Source organism: Cotesia typhae, unplaced genomic scaffold (genome assembly GCF_013202065.1).
Source record: "Cotesia typhae breed Kobodo isofemale line unplaced genomic scaffold, CoteBio_Ctyphae contig_4, whole genome shotgun sequence".
NCBI classification, from domain to species: domain Eukaryota; kingdom Metazoa; phylum Arthropoda; class Insecta; order Hymenoptera; family Braconidae; genus Cotesia; species Cotesia typhae.
Window position 1 is genome coordinate 3,437,757 of NW_027423748.1, and position 26,916 is coordinate 3,464,672.

Below are 26,916 nucleotides of genomic sequence, written 5' to 3' on the forward strand. Positions count from 1 at the left end.
TTTTCACTGCTTTAGTTAGTGATCATTTTCACTAATTCTAATAGCGAACTTTATTATTCACTAAGTCAAATAGTGAGTATTTACTATTTTTGAATGGTATATTTATAGCTGTGACAATTAGTGGATATGCACTGCAAATTAGTGAAAATCCACTATAATATTCTAAGAGAGCAGTCACACTAAAGATCATATGGATCGAATTGAAGGTATAACTTACTAAGTGAGAAAACGATCCCAACACAATAAAGCCCAAGATCGATTGCAGAAACAATAAACAATTACCCGTTGTTTCCCGCGTGATAGTGTATTTGAAACTAATTGAGTATTTACGGCACAACAGCAACCAGAAGGATAGGCGGATAGAAAGCTGATCATAGAATTACAACGGCGTCGAGTTGCCACCATACCAGCGGCGTCTCTGCGTATCAACTGCCCGATTTTCATAGTGACCGTTATAACTATTGTTATTGTTGTTGTTGTTGTTGTTGCTAATCCAGTTGTTATCATTATTATCGTTGTTACTGTTGTTTTGCACAAATGACATACGATGTCGTTACACACATATATAAATGTATATACACATATGTATATAGAATAGAACTACAGAACCGCTAGTAGCATCAGTTAGAATTGTATTAGTAGCATCAGAGGTTAGTACGATAGCTGACGTTTAATGAACGCTGCCGGACGTTTTGATTTAGAGGACAGTTTGATTTCCGAGTGGTACAATAACCGCCAATTTGTAAATCGCCTCGTAAATCTCTGCCTGACACTATACGTTAAAAGTTATTTCGTTCGCCCGTTTTGTTCCTCTCTATTTCGCTAACAGAACCTTTTCGTCTTTTTCCTTTTTTTTTTTTTTTTTTTTTCTTCGAAATGGCCTAGCAGTGACGCTTTTTTGGCTTTTTGTTGCCAAACTATGGACAAAACCGTCACAAGAGCTGAGTACTCGCGAGAGTTTTTCAGAGCATATTGCGCTCTTGTCTCTCTCAATCCTCTTGTCCGTGCAGTAGATATATACAACAATGGAATAGAGCGTAGTGAATTGTCGTATCCCCTGGCATCACCACCACCGTCAGTGTTCGTCAGTAAAACGTTTGCCGCCGCGTGGTGAGCAATTTGTCCAATTGGATTAAACAATCCGAGGCTATTAACGAGCGTACTCGGAAAAACAAAGTGGTTGGTACGCAAACGTGAACGACACTCGCGAGATTGGCCTTCTGTCCTAGCTGGGGTGCTCCCGGTAGAAGGGCAACAAGAGCTATGTATGCTAATGCTTGTGTTTGCGTATATGTATTTAAATTTTCGGGCGTTAATACGGTGTGTGGACTGCAAACTGTAAACTGCGGGCTGTAGATTGCTAACTAAACTATTTGGGACGTTCTATTCCGCTGATGGTCTACAATTACAAGTCGAGTAGTACAAGTAAACGTAGTGTACGACAACCAAACAAGTACCGGGACTATGTTGGAGCAGCAGTAGAACTTCCACCGGAATGTAGATGGTCACGACATAATTGTTATTAAGCACGTAACGAGTCGTGAAACGAGTTGATAGTTGCTATTACGCGGACGCGGATCCAACCAGCTCTGTTTTAAAAGTTTTGCAAGGGAGGGTGGGGTAGAGGGTGGCGGCTGCTACGAGATTCGGATGGTTAGTATCATCTGAAAGTTACTGTAACAGTAGATGCTTATTAATTGGCTTCCGCGAGTCGTAATGCGCGGGACCTATGAGTTTTATGGGTGAGTGGGTGGGTAAGTATTTATGACACGGTTTGGCTTTGGCACTCGTCCGAATTGCCGCATTGGGAGAGTAATTGTTTTTATTTTAAATTTGCAAAATTTCGGTGATTGTTATCGATTTTTATTGCGACTCGGTGGTATAAAGGGATCATACGTTTAAATTGGTCACGTAAATAATTTAATTTTGATAATAATTAAAACGAATTTAAGCTGATTGATTGAGTTTGGAAGATTAATCATGCGTTATCATTTATATTTTGGTTGTTTGATGGGTTGATGTTGGGGGAAGTATTTTCATTATTATATTAATATACTTATTAATTATGACCAAATTACGACTGTTTATTTACAAAATGAAGTGAAAAATTAAAATTTTATAATTACCTACAAATAAATAAAAACGTTGGAATAAAATATTTATTGTTGAAAATATATTTACCTAGAATTTAATTAATTAATAAACAAAAAAAAATATTCTTTACTAGAGAAATAATAAATAATCTTAATATATATAAATCTCCTGTCACGATGTTTGTCCGCGATGGACTCCTAAACTACTTAACCGATTTTAGTTATTTTTTCTTTTAAATGTGTATTTTGTTCCAACTTGAGAGATAGGATAGTTTTCATTTCAATTCATGGTCGCAATATTTATTAATTAACAATAAAATGATTACTTATGTTGATTATTGTTATTAATTGTAAGTTTCATAAGTCTGAAACAGATGGCGCCTTACAGTTAACTGTAGTACTGCCTGACATAAATGTATCATAGATGGCGGTACGTTTTAATTCAAATTTTCTCAGTGTTGTGCACGTTTTCTAAATCACTCAGCCAGAGCAATGCGTGGCCGGGTCGCTAGTTAATAATAGAAATGTTTTTTAAAAAAAAAATTTTATTGAGAACGATATGTCATTGAACAAAACTTTACGAAATCTTCCAAAATTATATTCGTGCCACTTTGTTTTAGCTGCACTGGTATTGCATTTCACTATGACTCTAATTTAAAAATTTTTGTCATTGAACCTATTAAGCATAGCTAAATCGAACATAATTGCTTAGCGAAATAATCTCTCAACTGCAGCTGATGATGCTTGAAAATTCGATTTTCTTTCATTCGAAAATCTATATAAGCCTCATAATATTATATAGTTACAGTGGTCCGATCACTTAGAAATTTTAATGCTGTACTTGTAGATTATGGCTTTTTATCGTAAGATGGGCGGTGGTGTTTATTACTCGATAGGTCTTATTCGGTGACTGAATAGTAGTTACGGACACCGTCTCGGATAGCTTAACTGGTCGAGCCTTTGGTGCGTAACCGAACCATCCGGATTCGTGTCCCGGTCCGGGCTGTCCGAATTATTTTTTCGGTTACTGAAAAATTCCTACATCAATCATGGAACTAGTAGAAGCTTAGGAAAAAATTAAAAATAGTTAGTTGATTAATTATAGCAATTCTATTTATTAGATATATTTAAAATATAAAGTAGTAAAATTTCTTGAATAAAAATTAACAAAAGCAGTATCGCTGGCCAAAACATGGCTGATACAGATCTCTGCTTCCTTATATCCTGCGATGACGATAACGATAATGATGTATAGATGTCGAATGTCCCCGTGGTGGTAAGCATAGCTCCTGGAACTACCGGGCGATCGACGATCTTCATCATTGTCCGGGGGATCCTGTAAGCTTTTTTGATCGAAGCTGGCTTCCTGTTGATCGTAAAAGTGCACTGGTGGACCCAATGCCCAGGTTTGTGGCACCGACGACATACAGGCAAGGCAGACACCGGTTCACTTTGCCTCAAAGGAACCTTCAACCATTTTGAGGGAGAATAATCCATTTTCTTCATCTTGGTAAGGTTGATTCGTTTCTGGGAAAGGACAGTAGACTTCAATTGTTCTATTCTTTTCTGAAGTTCAGCTTCCAGGCGTTTCCATTCCCGCTTCAATTATTCTATCTCCTCCTGAAGTTCGGCATCCCGGTGTTTCCATTCCTGTTGGAGTTTCCATTCCTGTTCGAGATCTTCCTCCAACACAAGCTGCTGTAGTAAAAATAATCTTGTCCCACAGCTCACTGTATTCGTATCATGATATTGGTTTTTCGTTTTTGGGTCCAGCGCTATGATGTCCCCTTCTCGATTTTCCCTCACACGCATTTGGCAACAAATATCTTCCTTTACGTTCGCTGTTGAAATTGATGTCTCGTCAAAATAAATATTATAAATTTTTTCGAAGTTCTTAAATTTGCACACGGCTGCCATTTTTTGTTGTTTTTTTTCCTTCATGTTTCAAAAGAAACTGAAAAAAAAAACACAATGGTTGTCAGCTTCTACAATAGTTCGAACTCTACCAGATTTGTAAAACTTATCTAATAGTTGATAACTCAACGTTTGCACTGATCAAGATACACGGTTTACACACTAAATAAAAAAATCGTAAACAATTGCAATAGTAGCACACGTGTAAATTATACTTTTCCTAGCACACATCCGTACAGAGTGAGAGATTGTGAAAAATGATTCTGACTTTCGTTGTGATGACTTAAGTACACTATAGCCAAAATTATGCATACTCATCTACAAACTATTGTATCCCCTCTCCTACTCAAAGGCCCAATGAAGCTTTTCCTGGTCATGCCCTCCTCTCATGACTAATTACCCCTAAACGAGATGAGATTTAAACACAATTGTAAGTATTCAGGTAATTGAAATCAATAGACACTGAAAATTTTCTATTTCATTATTTGTTACTTAAAATTGATATTTACTTAGATAAATGAAAAGAATATAATATACATTATGGTAAATTTGTATTTGAATGAATGAAAAAAACATTTTTTTTTTATTTGAACTCTCTGCACTCAAGAGACACGACTATTAAAAGCAGAATGTTTGTAATCATTTTTTACTCTCAAGGGGCTAAAATAAATATGTATTAATAATCAGTGAACATGAATCAAGCAAGTAACAAATTTTGATTACTTCATATGGAGTGTTCATTTATTTATATAATTGAATATTGATAAATTTTTCTATCAGTGAAGCGGTTGTTAATGGAGAAAAAACCTGTGTGATTTATCTGTAGCAATTAAAGTAGGGCCTAGTTGTAACTTTTTTTAAATGTTTCATTTTGATTTCTGTTAAAAGCTACTATTTTTATCAATATTTTAGAAAAAATGTTCTTGAATGATAATAAACACAACGACGTATTGATTAAGTTAGATATTTTGCATTTCATCACAAATATTCCTTAGTTAGGAAACATTATCCGTCGGGTCTTATTCCACAAAACTTTGAAGTACTAAGAAGTTATTTCCTGTTAGAAATATCCCTTTATGCCCATGACTAATTGCTAATCGCACTAATTTTAGGTAGACAATTTAGTTTCCTTCCTTCTAATGTTCTTTTTCTACCTGTGCTTACAATATATCTGACGTTTATAGCCTGTCCCTTTGAAACGAGTGAATGAATTGTTTACTAACGAGTATGATCATTATAAATTAATCACACTTACACAGAAAAAAAAATTTGCTTGTATCAAGTAAATATTTTTGAAGAACTTTATCTTCTTGACATGAATAGAAAAATTCTTAAACTAAGAAATTTTTCTTTGTTTAAGTCAATTTTACTTGATTCAAGAATTTTTTGTCTTGATAAAATTATTTTCTTGGTTCAAGAATTTTCATCATGATTCAAGTTAAATTATTTTTCAGTGTATAGAAATTTATGGAAGATTTGTATACGATTGTGATAAAAACCCATTAAATTTATTTTGAACGCGTTTATTTGTATAATTACTTGTTTATAAAAATATTATATTTTTGTTTTTATTTTTCAGAATTACAAAATAAAAAACTTAGAAAAAAAAAAACATTAGCTCTTGCAAACATCGAGCCGTAATAATTTATGTGTATTTATCGGTGCAGCAAACAAAAAAAATAGAGGATTAACAACAACAATCGAGTCAAATATTATACACTACTGGAAAAAATTAAGGGATCAAAAAAAAATTCCAAATTTTTCAGTAGTTTTCAACAGGCCGTAACTTTGAGAGAAATGGTCGTACAGGAAATAAAAAAAAAGGAAATTGTAGCTCCAAGTGTCTAGTTTTTGGATTAGAACTTCAAAATTTTGTAGCCTCCGCGGTTTCTGAGTAATCGTAGAAAAACCAGCAACAAAAAAATTCTCAAAATTTTTTTAGTTTTTTTTTTTGGTCTACGGGCGTGGAAAAATTTTTTTAGCTTAACCACCATAAGGATCTGATACTTTGTTTATTTAGCTTTAATTTCGTTTTTAAACACCCTAATACGTCCACTCCTCGCTGAGATATCGGTCTTCAAATGGAAAAGGATCTTTTTGTCTTTGATTATCGATATCTCAGCAACCAATGATCGCACAGAAAGTTAAAGGTGGGTTTCAAGAACTTGAATGAATTCCCTTAACGACTGTCCTTTGTTTTTCGAAAAAATTTTTTTCTTTCCGTCACATGAATTTGAAAATGCAAACAAAAAAGGGCTTTTAGTGGTTTTTGGAAAATCAAGCGCTGGATCGAAAATATTGAGGAAACCACTAATGTTAAGTGTGCCTTTTACAGTTCAATATGTCCACAAAAACCCTACAAAGAATCAAATTAATCCAGCCAGTCGTTTTTTTGTTTCACTTGATCGAATTTTTGAAAAAATTAAAGGATCACGTTTTTGCTCTGAAAAGCTCATAATTTTTAAAAATGAGAAAAAAATTGTTTTTTCAAGCGTTTTCCACATTTTGTTCCAGAAAGTGCTTAAATTGAAAAAAAAAAATTGAAAAAAAAATTGAAAAAAAAATTTTTTCGAAAAAAATTAAAAAAAAAAATTTTTTTGGAAAATTTTTTTTTAACAAGTTAAGGAAACTCAAAAAACCATCGCCCAATGATTTTTATCACCTTTCCACCGCTGCATTCCTTGATTCTACTGATCTCCTTTTAATTAAATTAATAAAAAAGTTAATACCCCCAATCGAATTTCGATTTTTTCATACGCTTTTCGGAGTTTTTTTTTTTTTTCTTTTTGTGAATCCTTAGCAAATCGCTTCATTCAACAGTTTTTTCAAAACTAATCCCTCTGCGCTAAAAAAATTTTTTTAATTTTTTGGTCAAAATTGAAAATTTCTGACTTTTGATTCTTAATCATGGTTAGACGACATTTATCGGAGGTGGAAGTCGCTCGGTTAGTGACTCTTATCGACGAAGGTTACACTCAACATGCAGTTGCTATCCGGATGGGTGTAAGTCAATCTGTCGTATCTCGAGCTTATACCAGATACCAAGAGACGAATCAATATCATCGTCACCCCGGACAAGGTCCCCATCGAGTCACTAATGCCCGCGATGATCGAACAATTGTTAGAGAAGTTCGACGACAACCTTTCGTCAATGCGAATATTGTCGCTCGAAACTTCCCCAATCGCAGACAACAGCAATAACAACAGCAATAGCGACGACGGCATCAAGTGCGAAACATTTGCTCTCGAACAATCATCAACCGTCTTCGTGAAACTGGGTTACACGCACGACATCCTAATCGTGTACCCCTGTTGACAGCAAGACATCGTCGAGCTCGTTTAGCGTATGCTTACGATCATCGAAATTGGAACTTGAGGGAATGGACAAATGTTTTATTCACTGATGAGTCTCGTTTTAATCTGTATGGCAACGATCGACGTCCTCTCGTTTGGCGCCGTCGTGGAGAACGTTTTCGCCAGAACTTTGTCCGTCCAGTCGTTGCCTACGGCGGTGGATCAGTTATGGTGTGGGGCGGCGTTTCACGAAATTGGAGAACACCTTTGGTAATTGTACGCGAAAATTTGACAGGTAGACGTTACATCGACCAAATTTTAAGGCCCATTTTAGACCTGAGGTCGTTCATATTGATGCAAGATAATGCACGTCCACACACAGCCAACATTACCCGGCGCTTCTTTGAGCGGCATGACATCACATTGTTGCGACACCCAGCAATGAGTCCAGATCTCAACCCCATAGAGCACGTTTGGGACATAATGGGCCGTCGGTTGCGCAGAGAGTATCCAAATTTGCAGAACTTAGCTGCTTTGGAGCGCGCGCTTCAGCACATTTGGAATACCATTCCGCAGCCTCAAATTACCGTCTGCATAAACATGGCTGAACGTTTGAGAGCCGTTATTGAAAACAGAGGTGGTAATACCCGGTATTGAACCAACAAAAACCTTCAGAGAATCAGTTTGGAGTCATTAAATACGGTGGAACTGACGAGCCACCGGGTCTCAATTCTCCTGAAATACCTTACACGACACACACACACACACACACACACACACACACACACACACACACACACACACACACACACACACACACACACACACACACACACACACACACACACACACACACACACACACACACACACACACACACACACACACACACACACACACACACACACACACACACACACACACACACACACACACACACACACACACACACACACACACACACACACACACACACACACACACACACACACACACACACACACACACACACACACACACACACACACACAGAAGCGTAAATCCGACCGCGCGACCTCCACGTGGTACGCTTTGGATAACGCTAATGCCGGCGGTAATTGTTTTCTTAAACTTTTCAAGAGAAAAAATTTCAAAAAAAATTTTTTTTTTTTTTTCAATTTAAGCACTTTCTGGAACAAAAATGTGGAAAACGCTTGAAAAAACAATTTTTTTTCTCATTTTTAAAAATTATGAGCTTTTCAGAGCAAAAAACGTGATCCTTTAATTTTTTCAAAAATTCGATCAAGTGAAACAAAAAAACGACTGGCTGGATTAATTTGATTCTTTGTAGGGTTTTTGTGGACATATTGAACTGTAAAAGGCACACGTAACATTAGTGGTTTCCTCAATATTTTCGATCCAGCGCTTGATTTTCCAAAAAACCACTAAAAGCCCTTTTTTTGTTGCATTTTCAAATTCATGTGACGGAAAGAAAAAATTTTTTTTCGAAAAAACAATGGACAGACAAAAAAAAAACTAAAAAAATTTTGAGAATTTTTTTGTTGCTGGTTTTACTACGATTACTCAGAAACCGCGGAGGCTACAAAATTTTGAAGTTCTAATCCAAAAACTAGACACTTGGAGCTACAATTTCCTTTTTTTTTATTTCCTGTACGACCATTTCTCTCAAAGTTACGGCCTGTTGAAAACTACCGAAAAATTTGGAATTTTTTTTTGATCCCTTAATTTTTTCCAGTAGTGTACTTTGAAATGAAAAAGAAGTAATATTTTATTTATATATGTATTTTCTATATAAGCATAGAAATAAAATTTGTGAATATCTATAAAATGTTATTTTTATTTTAACTATAATTAAAAACATCATTGCTAGGCAGAGCATAGAACTTTTAAAAGGGTAATGATTCAATATCCGTGTACATATTAATGTCAATTACGACTCTAGTACAAGTTTTTTTCATTTACATACGTCAACATTTCCTTGTGTATATAACTACTATTTATCTTTGGGTTACGTACTCTCTACTCCCAGTTCTGGTACATATATGTGTATAAATATTTATGCACCAAGTAATATGAATATATTTACCAGTTACAGTTCGGTAAATCTGATTAATTTTGCTCTAACAGGTATTATACGATTTCACCGCTCTAGTATAGTTACATAAACCAAGATAATTAGATTTCAAAATTATTATTTACTATCCATACCTCTGTAAATAATTATAATCTTTGATTTATAATATTTGCTATATTTGACCGGATTCGCAATAACTTGGATTATGTTTATCAATCAAATTGAATAATTGTATAAAAGAAAAATTCGTTCTTTTTGATCATCATTTATTTAAAATTAAAATTAAGATTAAAATGTAATAATTTAGTTATGATTTTTAGCAATTATTGTTTATTCAATGATATTTAATTTAATATGCACTGAAAAAAAAGTTTATTTCTACCAAGATAAGAAATTTTTTCCTCCGGTAAAAAACTGGTATTTGTATGGGGATTATACCAAAGTTTAACTTTCACAGTAATACGTATTTTGACTATTGCAACAATTGGTTTCACGGTTAGTAGAATACCAAAATTAAGTTAAAGTAACCTTACTTAAGGTTGCCGGACAGTATCCCGTAATTCATAATAACATCTAAATTTTTTTTTTATTAAAATTGAAAGTTTGAATACGAAAATTCATTACTATAATTTAACTATTACCTAGCATTATTGTTAATTCAAATAATTAAATAATTTAATTAACAAAAACAATAAATAGTTAACGTTTAACTCAAGTATTTTTTCACAGAACGTGGACCTGGCAACACCACGCTTAATACCTGTTTATATTTATCTCGCTGTGTAGTGTTGAGTTGAAAAACATAATCCTTAAAAATTATTAAAATTCAAAATTGGCGCGTTCTATTTTGTGCAACGTTTCCACACTGCGTTGAATCACATGATTTAGTTATTTTTAAATATATCGGACTGAAATTTTCATAAATTTCTCACCTTTTGCATTAAAATATTTTTAAAAGCCTTCGTCAGAAAATTTTCATTTTATTTTTAACGTATTCTACGAAAGTTGATTGACTAAAATAGAAGTTTTTTGTTTTTTAATCTTCCTATGAGGTAGATACATAAATCGATATATGTGCAATCCGCCAATAGTCTTTATAGGCTACATGTTAAATTTGAATTTTTAATGATTTATTAAATTTGATATCTGTCAAGTTTCGTAGAATCTTAATTACGTTTGTAGAGATATAAATATACAAAACTAAAAATCATTTTTATTTTTCAAAATCAACTGATGAAGCAGTTGATAATTATATTGACAGAATTTGTCCTTGAAAATGAAAAATAATAACTAAAAAAATAAAATAGAGCTAAGACAATATTAAAAAAGATTGCGTCTATAAATTTTTTATGTAATGTTAAAAAAAATTTTTTTCAGAATTCCTAGTCACTAAGCGACTCGGACAAAAATGGCAGATCGACCGCGAAGAAATCGGTACCTCAGCATCAGTATACTTCATGTCATCACAATGATGTGCCAAGGTTAGAATTTTTTTTTTTATAATTAAGAATCCAAGTATTTCCTTCGGAAAAATAATTGCTAATTTTTAACTTACCAAAATAGATATATTATTGAATGAAATGAAAAATTAAAGAAGCATTTACTCGGACCCCACACAACTGAAAAATAAAATATTCAGCCAGTTCGATGTCACCAAAATATCACCATTGCAGTCATATTTTTCATGACGGTGTAAAGATGAAGTATTCATAGAATAAATCGTTAATTATGCAGATATTAATTGACTGGGAAGCTTTTGTTCAGCTGGAGAAAGAGGATTTCATTGATTTATATACCTCAATTAAATAACTGTAGACCACTACAAAAATAATTTTACCTATAGCACATCCCGAGTTAAAATTCGAGTTAAAGTTCCGTTTTAACCGTAAAAATGTCCAAACTCTTTGAAGTCTAATATGCCGCTAAAAATCAAGTCTGTTTTGACCGTACAAGACGGTATCGGACAATAAGTACGGTTAAACCAGACGTACGCAGGTCTGTTTTAACCGTAAAAATTTCCAAAAGTATAATATTATCATTATTAATATTATTATTATACTTGTCATCTCGTTGATTATTATTGATTTTTTTGCCATCTTGTAGTTCTTAGGCGCGAAAATTCAAATTAAGAAAAAACAAATTTTTATGAAAAGTTGACATTTAAAAATTAAAAATAAATAATAATAATATTAACCTTAGAAAAATGGTTTTTTTTTTTCAAAAATTTGGATTTTGAAAAAAAAAATTACTCTATTCTAAATTCAGCTTACTTTACATATTTTCACTGCACAAAGTTTTAAAATATATAAGAATCGTAGGTAATTGTTTAGTTTTACGTTTTTAAAAGTAAACTAGGCGTCGCAATTTAAATGTTAACTTGAATTTTACTCTGATAGAAAATCGGTAATAAAATTCATCCACTTAGCCTATCAATATTTGGTAATTTGTTTCGTATTCTATGGATAAAAATAAATAATTAAAAAAAAATTTTTCGAAAATATTAATTTTTTAATATTTTTTTTTTTTTATCCAACACTTGACGTTTTTCATATTTTTTTTTTCTAAAATTGAAATTTTTCGCAATTGTTGGTTATTCAGAAATTAAAATTTCTCAAAATTTTCTATTTTAGATTTACTCTAATAAAAAAAAAAAAAAAAATATTTTATAAGTAGAAAAAAATTTTTTAATATTTTGTTAAAACTTTTTTTTAAACCCTAAATTTTACATCTTTCATAACTTTTTTTATCCAAATATTAACATTTTTAAAAAAAAAATTTTTTCTACTTTGATTTACTCTAAAAAAAAAAAAAATATCCACTAAGTAGAAAATAATCTAACGTTGATTTCACACCCCGATCTATAGTGACCGTCGAAATAAACAATCACCAAATCTTAAAATTGAAAATAGAAGTATAAGATGAATAATTGAGAATAAGAAATTAAATTTCAATTTTTATTAATAAAAGGCATAAGAAAAAGTAGAAAGAGAAAAGAAATTGAAGACAAAAAGGTGTCATTTGGTCCACTTGTGACCAAACTATAAGCTTTTGAACATTTATAAATATTTGAATTTACAACTGGATTACGTAACATATTTTTTTTTAATCCACGGCTTTTTTCTTGATAATTTATTTATTTATTTTTTTTTTTTTCAATTTCGAGATTCTGTATATGTAGATCTTAAACATTTTTAGAGTGATAATATGTAAAATAAGTTAAAATATTTTTTATCCCGAATTCAAAATTTTATAAACACTGATAGAAAAACAATCTTGACTCAAAAAACCTTTTTTCTTCCAAATTTGAACTCTTGAAACTAGATATAGATATATTTCTTTCAAGAATTTTTGTCTCTTGATTCAAGATAGGCGATAACATTGATTCAAAATGTTACCGACTTGTGTTAAGAATGGCTTTTTTTTGAGTCATTAATTTACTTATTTCCAAGAAATAATTTTTTTTCGGTACAACAATTAAAGACTATTTAGTTTTTGAAATATACTTTAGTGAACTATTTTAAATTTTTTAAACGATAATGTTATTTTGATTGAAAAACTAAATGTATCGATTGAAGATAATGTAGCTCTTAAGCCAAGAAAATCTAAATCAAGACAAAAAATTTTTAACGCAAAATAATTATTTGTCTTCCAAAATAAATTTTTAGATCAAGAAAATATCTCTTGAGTCAACATAAATTTTCTATCAGTGTATTATTAGGGATAATGGAAATTTTGAATGTCTATAGATATAATTATTATTATTCATTTAATTTCTTCGTGAAGTTCTTTTTCAGATTTCACTTAGAAAGTAGTTATTTGAAGATGCGTCATTTAAAAAGTTTATAATGCTACTGAGATTCACCGTTTACCAGTCGGCCGTGTAGCGATGCGGGTAGCGCGTAAGTCTGGCGAGCGATAGGTTCCGAGTGCGGTTCTTGGTTAGGGCAAAGCGATTCTTATTTATTTCTTTCTTTATGAAGCGTATTAGGGTAATTAGACATAATAATCCTTTCCTCCTATCTCTCTACTCCTTAATCCGTAAAAACTGAACAGTAAATAATCCCTGTTCGAGGAAAATAATTACTCTCTCGAATTTGGGAGATGATTCATTTTTTTTTATTTTGTTAAAAAATTAATTTATATATTTTTTTCTGTTCATAAACGAAATTTATAGTAGTAATAATTGTTAATGATAAATTTTTATATTAATGACAATTATTATTAATTATTACTACTTATTTTATAAAACAATAATAATTATTATTGCAGTGATTAAAACAAAAAATAAATAAATAAATGGGATTTCGGTTGGATTTGAACCCGGATCCCTAAGAATTTCAAAATTTAATTTATTATTTATTATTATTATTATCATCTAATATTATTATTATTTCAAGTCTGGTTTGACCGTAATCGTGGTAAAATGGGACAAAACTCCACTAGTTACGGTGAAACCAGACCTTAGTTTAAATGAACTATCAATACAGCGCCATGTCTGTTTTGACCGTAAAATTGGGATGGGAAAAAATTACGATTAAAACGGAATTAAAATTTCGACTCGGGATGGATGAAATTTTGTCTGAACGATTAAATTCCTCAATATTATTCAACAGAACATGTTTAATTATTATTATTGGAACAATCATTTATTTAGTTGTCTAGTACTTTAATACATGCAGATAGAAGAATTAATTAATTGTTGATAAATTAATTTATTCAGAAATAATTTTTTAATTTATTAAGTAAAAACAATTATTATTTAAATTTTAATAAATATATTTCACGGGACAAAAATTACATTCATTAACATTCAAAAAATTTTCATCAATATAAAGGGTCTAAGTACACAGAAAGAAAGAAAGTCTTGAGTCAAGCGTAAATTTTCTTAAATCAAGAGAATTTTAAAGAAGACTGAAAATTTCTTGAATAAAGTTAAAATTTCTTGAACGAAATTAAATTTTTTTAAGGCAAGAAAATTTCCTCTTGCTCCAAAATAACTTCGGTCTTCCTTACAATTTTCTTGGTTCAAGAAATTTTTTTTTCTGTGTAAACATTTGCGAACAGTTAAAAAATATTTGTCAACAATTACTTAATATTTTCTCTCAGAAAATAGATATTTAAGGTACCCGCGGGTAATAAGGCCTAAATGATAGAAATGCTATTTAAAATAACCGTTTCCGCTAAAGACTTCTCTAGTAGAAGCGTCTATCATAGAAATGTCGCTACAAGTTTATAGAGTTTCGATACAACGTTCCTTATCTTCTATATTTCATCATCCGTCATATGCTAAAGTAGCGCAGAAGAATTCCTTAAAAACTATTTGAGTAAATGGTAAACATTTTTTATAATTTTATATTTAATAATTTAAAATCATTGTTCTAATTTTTATCAACATCTTAAAAAGTATTGTTGCTCAATTTAAGTGATGATTAATCTCTAATACCAATTTTATCAAGTATGGTATAACTATTTCCAGTATGTATAACCCGCAGGCCCTATTACCGTATTAAAATAAGACCTATTCGCAAGATTTTTGAAAAAGTTCAATTTTGTGTGTAGTTTATGATGAAAATTACCATTACTCCATTATATTTTATGGATAATGTATTAATTTAAAAATGAATGATACATTGCAATAATTGAATGCAATACTTTCGATTTTTTTCAAAATCTCCCTTAGCTGGGCCTTATTACCCGCCGGTACCTTAATATATATAGTAGCTATTAATATATTGTCTTTAATAAAAGGTTTATTATCCATGACTAATTTTTTTTTCTAACGTGTAATAAATTTTATTTAATAAATGATTTACTAACTATTAATAATTAGTTACAATAAAAATTATTTTTTATCAAAGATTTTTTCCGTGGAATTTTAGAATCCGTATGCTAAAAATTCACTTAAGCCTGGAAGTGTTTGCAAATTGATATTAAAAAAAGATAAAAAAGAGTAAAAAGAGTCAGTATAGATATACAACATAAAATATTTATCTTGCTCATCGAAATGCATATGATATAACGTCAACTTGAGTAGGATATAGTATCGTCTGAGTGGAAGAAAGGCAAAATCTTACCTCAATCTAAAGGTTACAGTATGAAAATCCAGGAGTAGCAGCAGCAGTTCTCAGTGACATGCTATCACAGGTGTCAGCTGCAGCAAAAGCTTCTCACCCAAACGAGTGGGTCGCTATATATCGGCGGCTGCTACTACGGGATAAAGAACTGCTTCAAACGATTTTGCGACTCGAGAAAACCTATATGAGTATAACATTTCTCAATCCGTTAGTACAGGTGATACTATCTTTTATCTGCTATCATCCGTCTACAAAAATTTTCATTTTTTATTTATTCTTATATCTATCTATTTATTTATTTATTTAGTTTTCATTTTTGGGGAGTATCGATGTTCACTATTTATCTCGTGTAAATAATATATACAAGTTATAACTATAACGAAACCGTGAGAGCGAACGTCGTGGATGACAGGTGGACTATTTCGCATACTCAGAGCTTTCAAGTTTTAATTTAAATACATATTAATCGTTGGTGCGCAGCATTGAGTTTGTTGACGTCAGCTATCAACTAACCAATCAACGCTTGTCGCTCCATAGAATGTGCATATAAATATCTATATATATGATCATATATGTGTGTTGTGAATCGAAGCAAGTTTGTTAAAAATTGAGTTGTTTTACTTTCTCGTTTCCGTGATGTGAAATGAATTTTAATTCTGTCGGGTTTACCTCGATATTATTTTAAACAATGCAAAGTTATGAAATTCATTGGTCTGATGATTTATTAAACATTCAGTAACTATGGTCGTAACTCGGTTTTGAATTAAATAATTTTTAATGTATAAAATACTTTGATTAAAAATTTTTGAAGTTATACTTCTTTTGGCGCGTTGGAGAAAATTGATGAGGGTGAATTTTTACGATGCGCGCGCACACCGACTCCCAAATTTAACAGTATGAAATTAGTTCTAGGTGGCATGAAAGTCGATAGCTATGTTCAAGTTGTATATTCTAGTATTTTTGTACTTAGAAGTTCTAAGTTAGAATAGGGATGCACGATTCCAAAAGAAAAATCGATCTCGAGAATCGCGATAAATTTTATCGAAAGAATTGATCCTTGATAAAATCGAGTGTGAAAGAATCGATCCACTGATAATCGATCGTTTGAATGAAGGCGTAATTTTCAAGTTTAAAGAATTCCATATCATTATAATGAACTAATTTAAAAATTAATATGGCTTATACTAATGCATTTTCAATTATTAAAATAGACATTTCTTCTAGATTGAAAATAATATTTTATTGCATTTAATAACAGTGAATTATAATTTTTTTACTAAATGCTTTCTAACATTTAAATGAGTTAATTAATTATTAATTAAATTGATTTAATTAAATATTAATACTGCTATTAAATATTAATCAAATAAAAAGTATTATTAGTTAAATGTATATTTTAATAAAAAAATAAATATTTTTTTCTAGTTTCAAAAAGAATAATAAAATTATTAAAAGAAAGTAAAATTAAGTTTTTCTTATTAGAAATACCATTCCGCTGTTGGTAGGGATTTAAGGAACAATATTTGCTGTAAATGGTCAGCACTTAATCGATTTCTCATAGCATTTCCAATATGACTAGCAATAGAAAAAAGTCTTTCACACGGGACAGAAGTTGCAAGAATCGTGAGGTGTTCTAAGGCTATCGATGATAAAACTGGTGCAGATTTTTTTTTCTCGGTTCAAAATTCAATTGCGTTTTCATCTTCTTGAGAAGGACTATCGATAAATTTTTTTTTCTAATACGATTATAAAAATTTTCAATGACACAGAATTTATTAGATATTTCACCATATTTGTATTTTATTTATATAGTAAATGAGTTAAAAATTACACTTGTTGATTTGAATAATTTCTATAAGTGGGATTTTTTCTCATTTTAACTGCTACAATTAATTTGTTATAGTATTTAAAAAAAATTTTATCTCAATTTTAGAATCAAGTTTTTAAATTACTTAAAAAATACTTTCTTTCAAAATTCCCGGTCATCGTCGCCATTTTATTTTTAGACGATCGATTCCGACTCTGAAGAATCGATATGTCGATTTAACTTGCTCTGAAGAATCGATCTAAATAATCGAATCGACAACAGGAAAAGATCGATTCTAGTAAGAATCGATTTTGAATCGTGCATCCCTAAGTTAGAACACGTGTTTCGTTACAGTATAATCATTGATTATTATTAATCAAACAGTGTGAATAAATGGGTAGAACTCTATAGCCATGAAAGTGATGACTTAAACAACCGATAACATAGGTTCCGATGACTTGAATTCCTATAGCCCAGATTCCGATTACCAAGATTCCGATAGCCAAGATTTTCGATTGGATATAATTCCGATAATCAAGAATCCCGATGAAATAGAAACCGTTAGCCTAAATTCCGATTACCAAGATTTCGATAGCCAAGATTTTCGATAGGGTATAATCCCATTAACCCAGGATCCCGATGGAGTAAAATTCCCAATGCATCTGCGAAAAACTTTTTATTCAGCTTTCATTTGGATACCCACAGAAATTTTTTATGTATTTTATATATTTCACAAATATGGAAAATGTTTATAAAATATTTGAAAAAATTCGTGTGGGTATTAAAATGATAGGTCTCGATGAGCGAAACATCAAGATGATCTTATATCTTCATAAATATCAATAATTAAGTAATGAAGTTGTATTTTGTGCATTGATGATATTTTTAACGATAAAAGCTCATCATAGAGTTACACTTATCGAAATCTTTCGTTTAAATACACACACGAACCTTAAATGTATTTTACAAATTTCACAAATATGAGAAATATCATATATATAAAATATATGAAAAAAATCGTGTGTGTACTCAAATGAACAGTTCCGATGAGCTTAACTTCAAGATGACCTTATATTTTTAAAAATGTCAATAATTAAGAAATACACACTGTAAATCCAAGTGTTTTGTTTCTATCTAGAAGCATTGTAGTCACTTTTAAAACACTTGGATTTACAGTGCAATTTGTAATAATATAGATAAATTCAAATGTCGATAATAAATATGTTGGTGAAAGCAAGCTCGATTTTCTAGTATTCTATTTTCTAGTTTCCTTATTTTGAAAATAGTAGATCAAAGAATGTTAAATTCTCCCTGAGGCACGCATTTATCAGCCCGCATGACAGATCCAAATTCTTCGAGCACGGTCATGTCAATAAAACAAAAACAATAGCTTCTTCCATTCTTCATCAATATTCTCTGGGGAATCGGAAGCTTCCTCTTCATCTTCTTCATCAGCTAACTCGATCTCCAGCCTGCCGGACTCAACTTGTTAAATCTACATTTCTGTCATCGGTCAAAGTGCTTTTGGATGAAATTAAAAAAATAATATTTTATTATTAGTTATTTTATGAACTAATTTAAAAAATTAAAATGTTAATAGTAGCTATGGTATATTTGAAAAATAAAATTTTATAAATTTTGAGTGATTAGTTTTTATATTAAAATAATTAAAAAATCTTAAAATGAAAAAAAATTCATTATTAATTTGGTGTTATACCTTTCAATTTAATTATTTAAAATTAATTAATTAATTAATTACAAATATAATTAGTTCTATACGGAATTAGAATCAAAATTTTAAAACTTTAAAAATTTTTTAAATTACTCCTTATAATATGCTGTCGTTTGATGTAAACAATCTTAAAGTATTATGGAAAATATGAGCTGCAATCAAATAGCGCCACCTATCTGAATAAAAATTTTTTCGCAGATGCATTGGGAATTTTACTCCATCGGGATCCTGGGTTAATGGGATTATACCCTATCAAAAATCTTGGCTATCGAAATCTTGGTAATCGGAATTTAGGCTAACGGTTTCTATTTCATCGGGATTCTTGGTTATCGGAATTATATCCAATCGAAAATCTTGGCTATCGGAATCTTGGTAATCGGAATCTGGGCTATAGGAATTCAAGTCATCGGAACCTATGTTATCAGTTGTTTAAGTCATCACTTTCATGGCTATAGAGTTCTACCCGAATAAATAAACGTTATTTTGGTGTTTTTATTAAATCAATTTTATACACGACGGTGATAGTATATACTAATAATTTATTAGTATACATGTATATATATATATATATATATATATATATATATATATATATATATATATATATATAAATTGAATATTAGTGATAAAACTGATTTAAATAAACTATTTTGAGTACATTTATAGATTTAAGGTTGATTGTCGGTATGTATAATTTATTTATATCATTAATCAAAAATTATTACGTTATTATTATTTAAAAAATAATTTTTTTATGTTTTGTTTTATTTCTGATACATTAATAAGTTTTAAGTATAAATAAAAAAAATTAATTTATTTTCTATACATGTTTATATAAACCCTAAATACTGAGTGTTCATACTGTTTTTGATCTTAACTATTTGTTAAATTTGATTTATTGATATTTTAATTATTTTTTTTATATTCTTATTATTAACAAACAAATTTTATTAAGTAACTCTAAAAATTACGAGCACTCAGCTTAACATTTATTTATCTATTTAGTTGCTATTTATCACAATGCAAACGATACTACAAATATTATTACTCCTTGCATTGATATGACAGTCAGACAGTCCGAATTTGTAAGTTCATCAAAGTCGACCGTAGGTGAATTTTGTGTAGCGGAGTGTGTAATGGAAGATGGTCATAAAATTGTTTTAGTTGCAATTTATATTTCTCCAAATCAAAAAATTGAAGACATTATTTATTTTTTGAAAAGAACATTATTTCCATTCACAACAATTGGAGCATCTTATATGGGTAAAAATGAGGATAAGTTACCTATGATTTCGAGTGGAGACTTTAATATAAACTTTAATTCAAAGACTTCTGAGCCACTGATAAAATTTTTTAATGACGATTTAAATCTATCAATTAATAATGACACTTCAGTTTCAACAACACGGCATGGCACCACTATTGATGGTGTATTTACAAGGTACTTATCTACAGTTTCAACAAGACTATTTATATCATATTTTAGCTACCACAAACCTCTTGTTACTCACGTCCCTATTCAGTCACTACGAGAAGAATCTACAAGTATAAAATAGTTTATTTAAAATATTTATAAATATATTTAATTCATAGTCATAATGATTGTATATTTTTACTATGTAGTCATATTTTCACGTAAATAAAACGTTTTTCATTTAAATGTAATCTTTTTAATTAATTTTAGTATAATATTTATCGTTAATCACCACTGAATTTTAGTTATTTTTTTTCTATACGCCAAAGAAGTATAACTTCTAACGCGTGTACATGAGTACACACACTCTTTTTTTTTTTTTTTTTTTCAATTTTTTGAGTAATTCTGATGATTTATTAGCAATTATTTTTTCATGATAAAATTTTAATTAAAAAATTATTATTCCTACCGGCTGATGTTATGATTTTATTTAAATCCAATAAAAATACAATCATTTTTAATTTCATTACTCGCGTCACTTTATACAACATTTTAATCAATTTATTCTTATTGGGAATTAATTAAACTTACCAATTAGTTTTTTAGTCATAATTCTGTAAAGTTTAATTGCATTAAAAGCTATTATTTTACGCTGTATTTTTTTTAATTTTTATCTTTTATAGCCGTACTATTTATAATCGATGCTCGAAACATAAAAGTATTGGGGAAAAAATTTTAAGAATTAATGGGTCGGGATCGAAAGTTTTGGAGGGAAAAAAGTTTTGTGGTTTAAATCATGCAAACTTTGGACGATAGCTTTTTTTTTTAACAACATACATAGAATAGAAAATTTTAGATATTGATGTGTGTTGTAAGTTTGATATCGTATAAATATTAAATTAAAGAACTTTTCATTTTTCTTTGTCATAAATAATTTCAGTGAAATGTGAATATTCAGACGACAGTGAAAGTGGTAGACATTTATTTAAAACAAATTAATTTTTAAGCAAACAAATTTTCTTTTCGTCGAAACAAAAACTTCTAAAAATGCACATCAAAAAATTGATTTGTATAATTTTGTTCTTTAAAGAATTTTAACTAACTTTTTGCAAACACCAAAATTGTCAAGTCATAGACTTGAAATTTTTTTCGAAATTAGTAGTTTAGAGAATTTTAAATCATTTTAATACTTTTGATTCGAACAATAAAAATAATATTGAAATTTTTCGATTAAATATCAATTATTATATGTATTATATTTTTATTAATTGTTTAAAAGTAACAATAGTATTAAATGATAGTATATAATAGTATCTTAAGTCGAATAAGATTTGGGTTTGATTCCTGCAACCATGGATAGGTTCCGATCCTCAGATCTATTAATAATTATTAATTTTCTTGGAAATGAACTAAATTGCTAAACAGACATTAATCCACTAATAAAGAAATTTTTAAGTTGGTAGCTATTCTAATACCTAAAAACTTTTTTCATCGTTTACTACTTATTTAAATTCACATAAAAACTAACATAATTCCGAAAAATAAACTCTATCATTTAAAATTTAACATCATTACAATGAATATAAGAAAGGGGAGTAATCTCACTTAAACATATCGCTGCTTAAAAAATTTCCAAACCTTTCTGACCCTTTTCACCCACTAAATTTAAATAAAAATAAAATAAATTTATTAAGTTTATATTTTTTAAAAAAATTTTAAATCCGTTCAGCTCCTTTTTTCCGTTAAATATTAAGAGATTAGCAAAAGCTTACCGGGTAACATAATCCCTGATAATATGTTAATTTATTATTACAACAAGAAGTTACTTATGAGCTTATAGTAAAAAATTATTTTAACGGAAATCTTGTAAAAGTTTTCCGTTAAAATTAAAAGAGACATGACTGATATGATTCAAGCTAACAAACTTCTCTCATGATGTTGCGGTATTATATACGCACCCCCGATCTCTCCCACCTTTAGCTTTTTCTTTCGTTCATCACATATTTTTTATCCGTCAGAGTAAAGGGCGCATCGCGAATGTACTCGCGTACCGGCGTAAATGCAAAAACATATTTAAGATCTTATCTCTCAGAAGGTTGGGGTGTATTCAAAGTTAAGACATTAAATGTACATTAGTGCCCGTTACTCCGCAAGCTCGAGCTCTTTTCTACTTTCCATTCTCTCCTATAACTTCTACTTCCTCTTATTTTTCTTCTTCTTCTTCTTCTTCTTCCTCGGTACCGTAGACTCCGGAATAGCTACACAACCTTTTCTTCTGTACGATACTACATGTACACACTGGCCAATACAATACAACAAAACAGAACACAACTCACCTCAAGCTCATTTCACATAATGAGAAAGTTTTACCACGAAAAAAGATATACATATATATCTTGATTACAATAAATATTATGCTTTATTTAAGTAGAAAAGGCACGCAAATTTTATCACATTTTTCACAACTTTTATCACTTTTTCATTTTTTTGAAAACTTATTACTAATAATAAATAATAAAAATAAATTTCTAAAAGTTTTATAAAAAATATTATTTCGTGTTTAATTAATTTTGTTTATTCGTTAGATTAAAATATTATTTTGTTTTAAATTTAAATAAAAGTAAGTTGGTAGAATTATATTATTACTGGCCCTTTTCGCCCACCTTGCCGGACTAATATAGAAGGAAATTAGTTCAATTTCATTTTTTAGTTTGTTATTGTTTTTTTTTAATTGTTATTTTTAAACAATTTTTCTTTTCAATTTTGAAACTAACATATAAAAATTATAAAATTAGCATAAAATTCTTATATATGTATAAATGTAAAATATTAATGCAAATATGATTATTACGAATGAATTAAGTTTTTGTATACGGCTGAATAAATTTAGTATTTTATATATTATTTCATAAATAACCGCAATGAAATTATTTTATGTAAAATCAAAGCTATTTATACTTGTGTAAATAAAAGCTTTTGTTTGGAAAGGCAGAGTTGATTGCAAGGTATTAATTGAACATGTAGATCTAGATTATATAGAGTTACAGCGAAACAGCATCAAACCGCAAATATTAGTGACCGCTTGTCAGTGAATGGGTTCAGACTCTGGTTGCTGTAGTGAGCATGTCTTACTCAGAAGACTGACGTCGGCTCGGTGTAATTAGCATAATTTATCTAATTGTTTATTCATCAAATGTTAGTGGAAGTTTTTATTAAAAATGTTCATGAAAATTGGCCATATCATTTTGATACAGGCATATTAGGCCATATTAGGATATATCTGGCTATACGGCGAAAAAAACATAGGGATTTTTTTCTATTTTTGCAGAGAAAAAGAATTCCTATATTGACATAGAAATTTTTCCAATGTTAACATGGGAATTTTTTCTTTATTAACATGATAGAAATATCCATGTGACATACGAAAAATTCATCTATCACTGAAATTTATGTAACTTAATTTAATAATTATATATTTACATAACAATTTTTTCATTCGAGCAATTTCAGATAATTTAAAAGTAAAACAGTGATATACAGTCGGTTTATGATGAAAAAAATTCGAGGAAATTTTTTTCAAATTTTGCTTTACATTTCGAAAAAATTAAAAATCCAACAGGTTATGGACGGTGTCGCTTAAATTGCCATAACTTTTTCAAAAATTGACTTATCGAGACGTTTTTTTTTTCAAAATTTTTTTTTTAAATGTTTTTTTTCGGAAAAAATAGAAAAAAATTATTCAAACCTATCTTCATCATTATTTTTTAGATTTTCCAAAAAAAACTCCGAATTTCTCAATGATAAACATTTTTAATTTCTTTTTTTTCTTTCATATGAAACTTTGACATTTTCTACAATAACCTAAAAATTTCAGAATGGTGTTTTTTCGATTTCTTTTTTTTTTTCAATTAAAAAAAAAATTTTTTTTTCATGTCATTAATGAATTTTTCCTATGTAACATGGATATTTCTATCATGTTAATAAAGATAAAATTCCTATGTTAACATTGGAGAAATTCCTATGTTACCATTGGAATTTTTTCCAAGCAAAAATAGGAAAAATCCCTATTTTTTTTTTTGCCGTGTAGATATAACATGATACGTCTACATATAATTTTTTATATTTATAAATATTAAAGAAAATAAAATTTTACAGCTGTTATTATTGTTAACAATATTAATTAATTAATGTAATTCTTCATTTTTAATTAAGAATTGTAAATTGAACTATACGGTTAGTGGGTATTTTTATTTATATTATTTATTTAATAACCTAAAAAGTGTTTATTTCTATCGAGTTAAATTGAAAAAAGTGCCATTCGGCAGCCGAAATGGAAGTAGATTGCCTACTTAAATAAAATCTCAACACTGATAATACAAATACTTTAATCACATTGATAGAATTCCTTTTCCTTAAGTTACGAAAAACGAATGTACTTAATAGTAAAATTTTAACAAATGCCTTTTCAGCCGAACAGGTTATTTTCAGTCTAAGAGAATAAAATGACATGAAAATTAAAACTCGTTTAATGAGCTTTAAAATGCAATTTACAAAAATTCGGTTCTTTCATTCAAAAGTTATCCACAAAAAGAAATGCTAAAATGTTGATTTCTATGATTTTGAAAATTTTTAACCCTTGTAATTTCTGAATTACTTGACCCATTAAGCTCATCTTTGAAGTATGTGAGTTTGAAAAAGTTTAATAAATTATGAAACAAATTTTTGTTTAATCCATGTTCATTGATGAACACATTTCTAAAAAATTATAATACATTCTTTTGTACAGCGGCAAAAAAGATAAATATATTTTAAAGTTGAACCTACTTTTTTCATTTAATGAGTCCGATATTTTAGTGCATAATTTAAAACTTTATAAATTCATCATCAAACTCAAACCAATTTTTTAAAAACTATAGTACCGTAAAAATAATACGTCTTTCTTCAACTACGGATCAATCCCTAAGGTCGTTAACGAAACTTTTCATCCCCAACTAATTATAATATTAAAAAAAAAGAAAAATTGTAAAACCGCAAAACTTAAGAACAGAACAAAAATAAAAGTGAGCTTCAATTTTGACCAGCTTAGTTATTTAAACTATTATCCCTCGAAACAAACCAAAAGTCGGTGTGACTTAAATATTTGAACAATTATATCAAGATACCTTGGGTGATGAATAAAACAACGAAAAGTTAAATTTTGGTGAGACAATAAATAAAGTTAATTCAAATATTTAATCTAATTAGATGATGAGTTAGTGACACAAGACTATGTCTTTTCGGTTTACGTCATCTGCGCCTTTATAATACACCTATACCTCCACCTACACACCTAGAGGACAGTACATTCAAGATAATTGCATTTTATTCGTGTATCTCAAAGTATGAAGCACGAGCAGAAGGGATTGATTTATAGCGTGCCGTCTGGTTGCACGCGTGTGAACTATATAGCTTCTCTCTTGTCTTTACTTCTGGTTCATACTATCCTTTCTCCTCTCTCTTATTTACTATATAATAGTAATGCTACTACTATTCTGTATCTTCACTCTGGTTATATTGCGTTAACGCGAAACACCACTCGGCCCACCCTCTTTCTACTCCGTGCTTGCTCTCGTTTACTGGCCACGATCGGCTTTTCTACAAAATAATGAAATATCGTTTGCCCTGTCGACCTTTTCTTTTGACCTCAACGTTCATTTTCACATAAAGATAAACGTTTTCAGAATATTACACCCCACCTAAAAATAAATAAAAACTAAACCTACTAAAATAAATAAAAATGACACTATAATCCTCCCTACGTGATTTTTTTTCATTAGTAATATTTGCTGGTAAATTAGCTGAACGAAAAAAGCTGACAAGAAATTAACTTCGTTTGGTATCAGTGTCATTTTTTCATTATCTTTCTTCGATGTTATGTAGCTGACAAATGCAATATTATTGTTAATGTGGTCCAGTCGAATAAAATTTGGAAATTGGGTAACTCTGCAGGTCATTCCTGAAACTTATTGGTATTTTTGATTTAAAAAAGGTCAAAAATTTACCAATTAGTTGATTGTTGAACTGAAAAATCTGAAAGTTGTTTCAGTTCAAAAATTAGTTGTAAAAATATATTTTTTGTACATATTGTACATAGCGTTCCTAAAGCCAAAAAGGTGTATGAAAAAAATTTTTTTTTGTTCCATTTAACTCAGAAGTATTATGAATCGGGAAATTTACTACAACAATATTATTTTTTTGTTTCTAAATTTCCGCTGCAGAAATTAAAAATTTTGAATTGCTACACAGAAAAAAAAAATCAACTTGAATCAAGTAAATAATTTTAAAGAATTTTGTTTTCTTGATTTGAGTAATAAAATTCTTAAACTAAGAAATTTTTCTTGGTTTAAGTTAATTTTACTTGATTCAAGAATTTTTGGTCTTGATTGCAAATAATGGAATTCTTCAGAATTATTTTCTTAGTTTAAGAATTTTTTTCTTGATTCAAGTTAATTTTGTTTTTCATGTGTTTAATGAA

At 29.6% G+C, this 26,916-nt stretch overlaps 1 protein-coding gene across 7 annotated transcripts in view; it reads left to right on the forward strand.

Moving 5' to 3' along the window:
• The window catches only part of LOC141527017 (lachesin), a 294,984-nt gene that overhangs the window by 10,540 nt on the left and 257,528 nt on the right, over window positions 1-26,916 (forward strand). For all 7 annotated transcript variants that reach the window (XR_012479120.1, XM_074242235.1, XM_074242237.1 and 4 more), the window contains one exon: window positions 10,753-10,856. Coding sequence is in view for 6 of the 7 variants with exons in the window: in XM_074242235.1 (XP_074098336.1) it covers window positions 10,784-10,856 (73 nt within the window). In the remaining variant the exon portion in view is untranslated. The remainder of the gene's footprint in view (window positions 1-10,752; window positions 10,857-26,916) is intronic.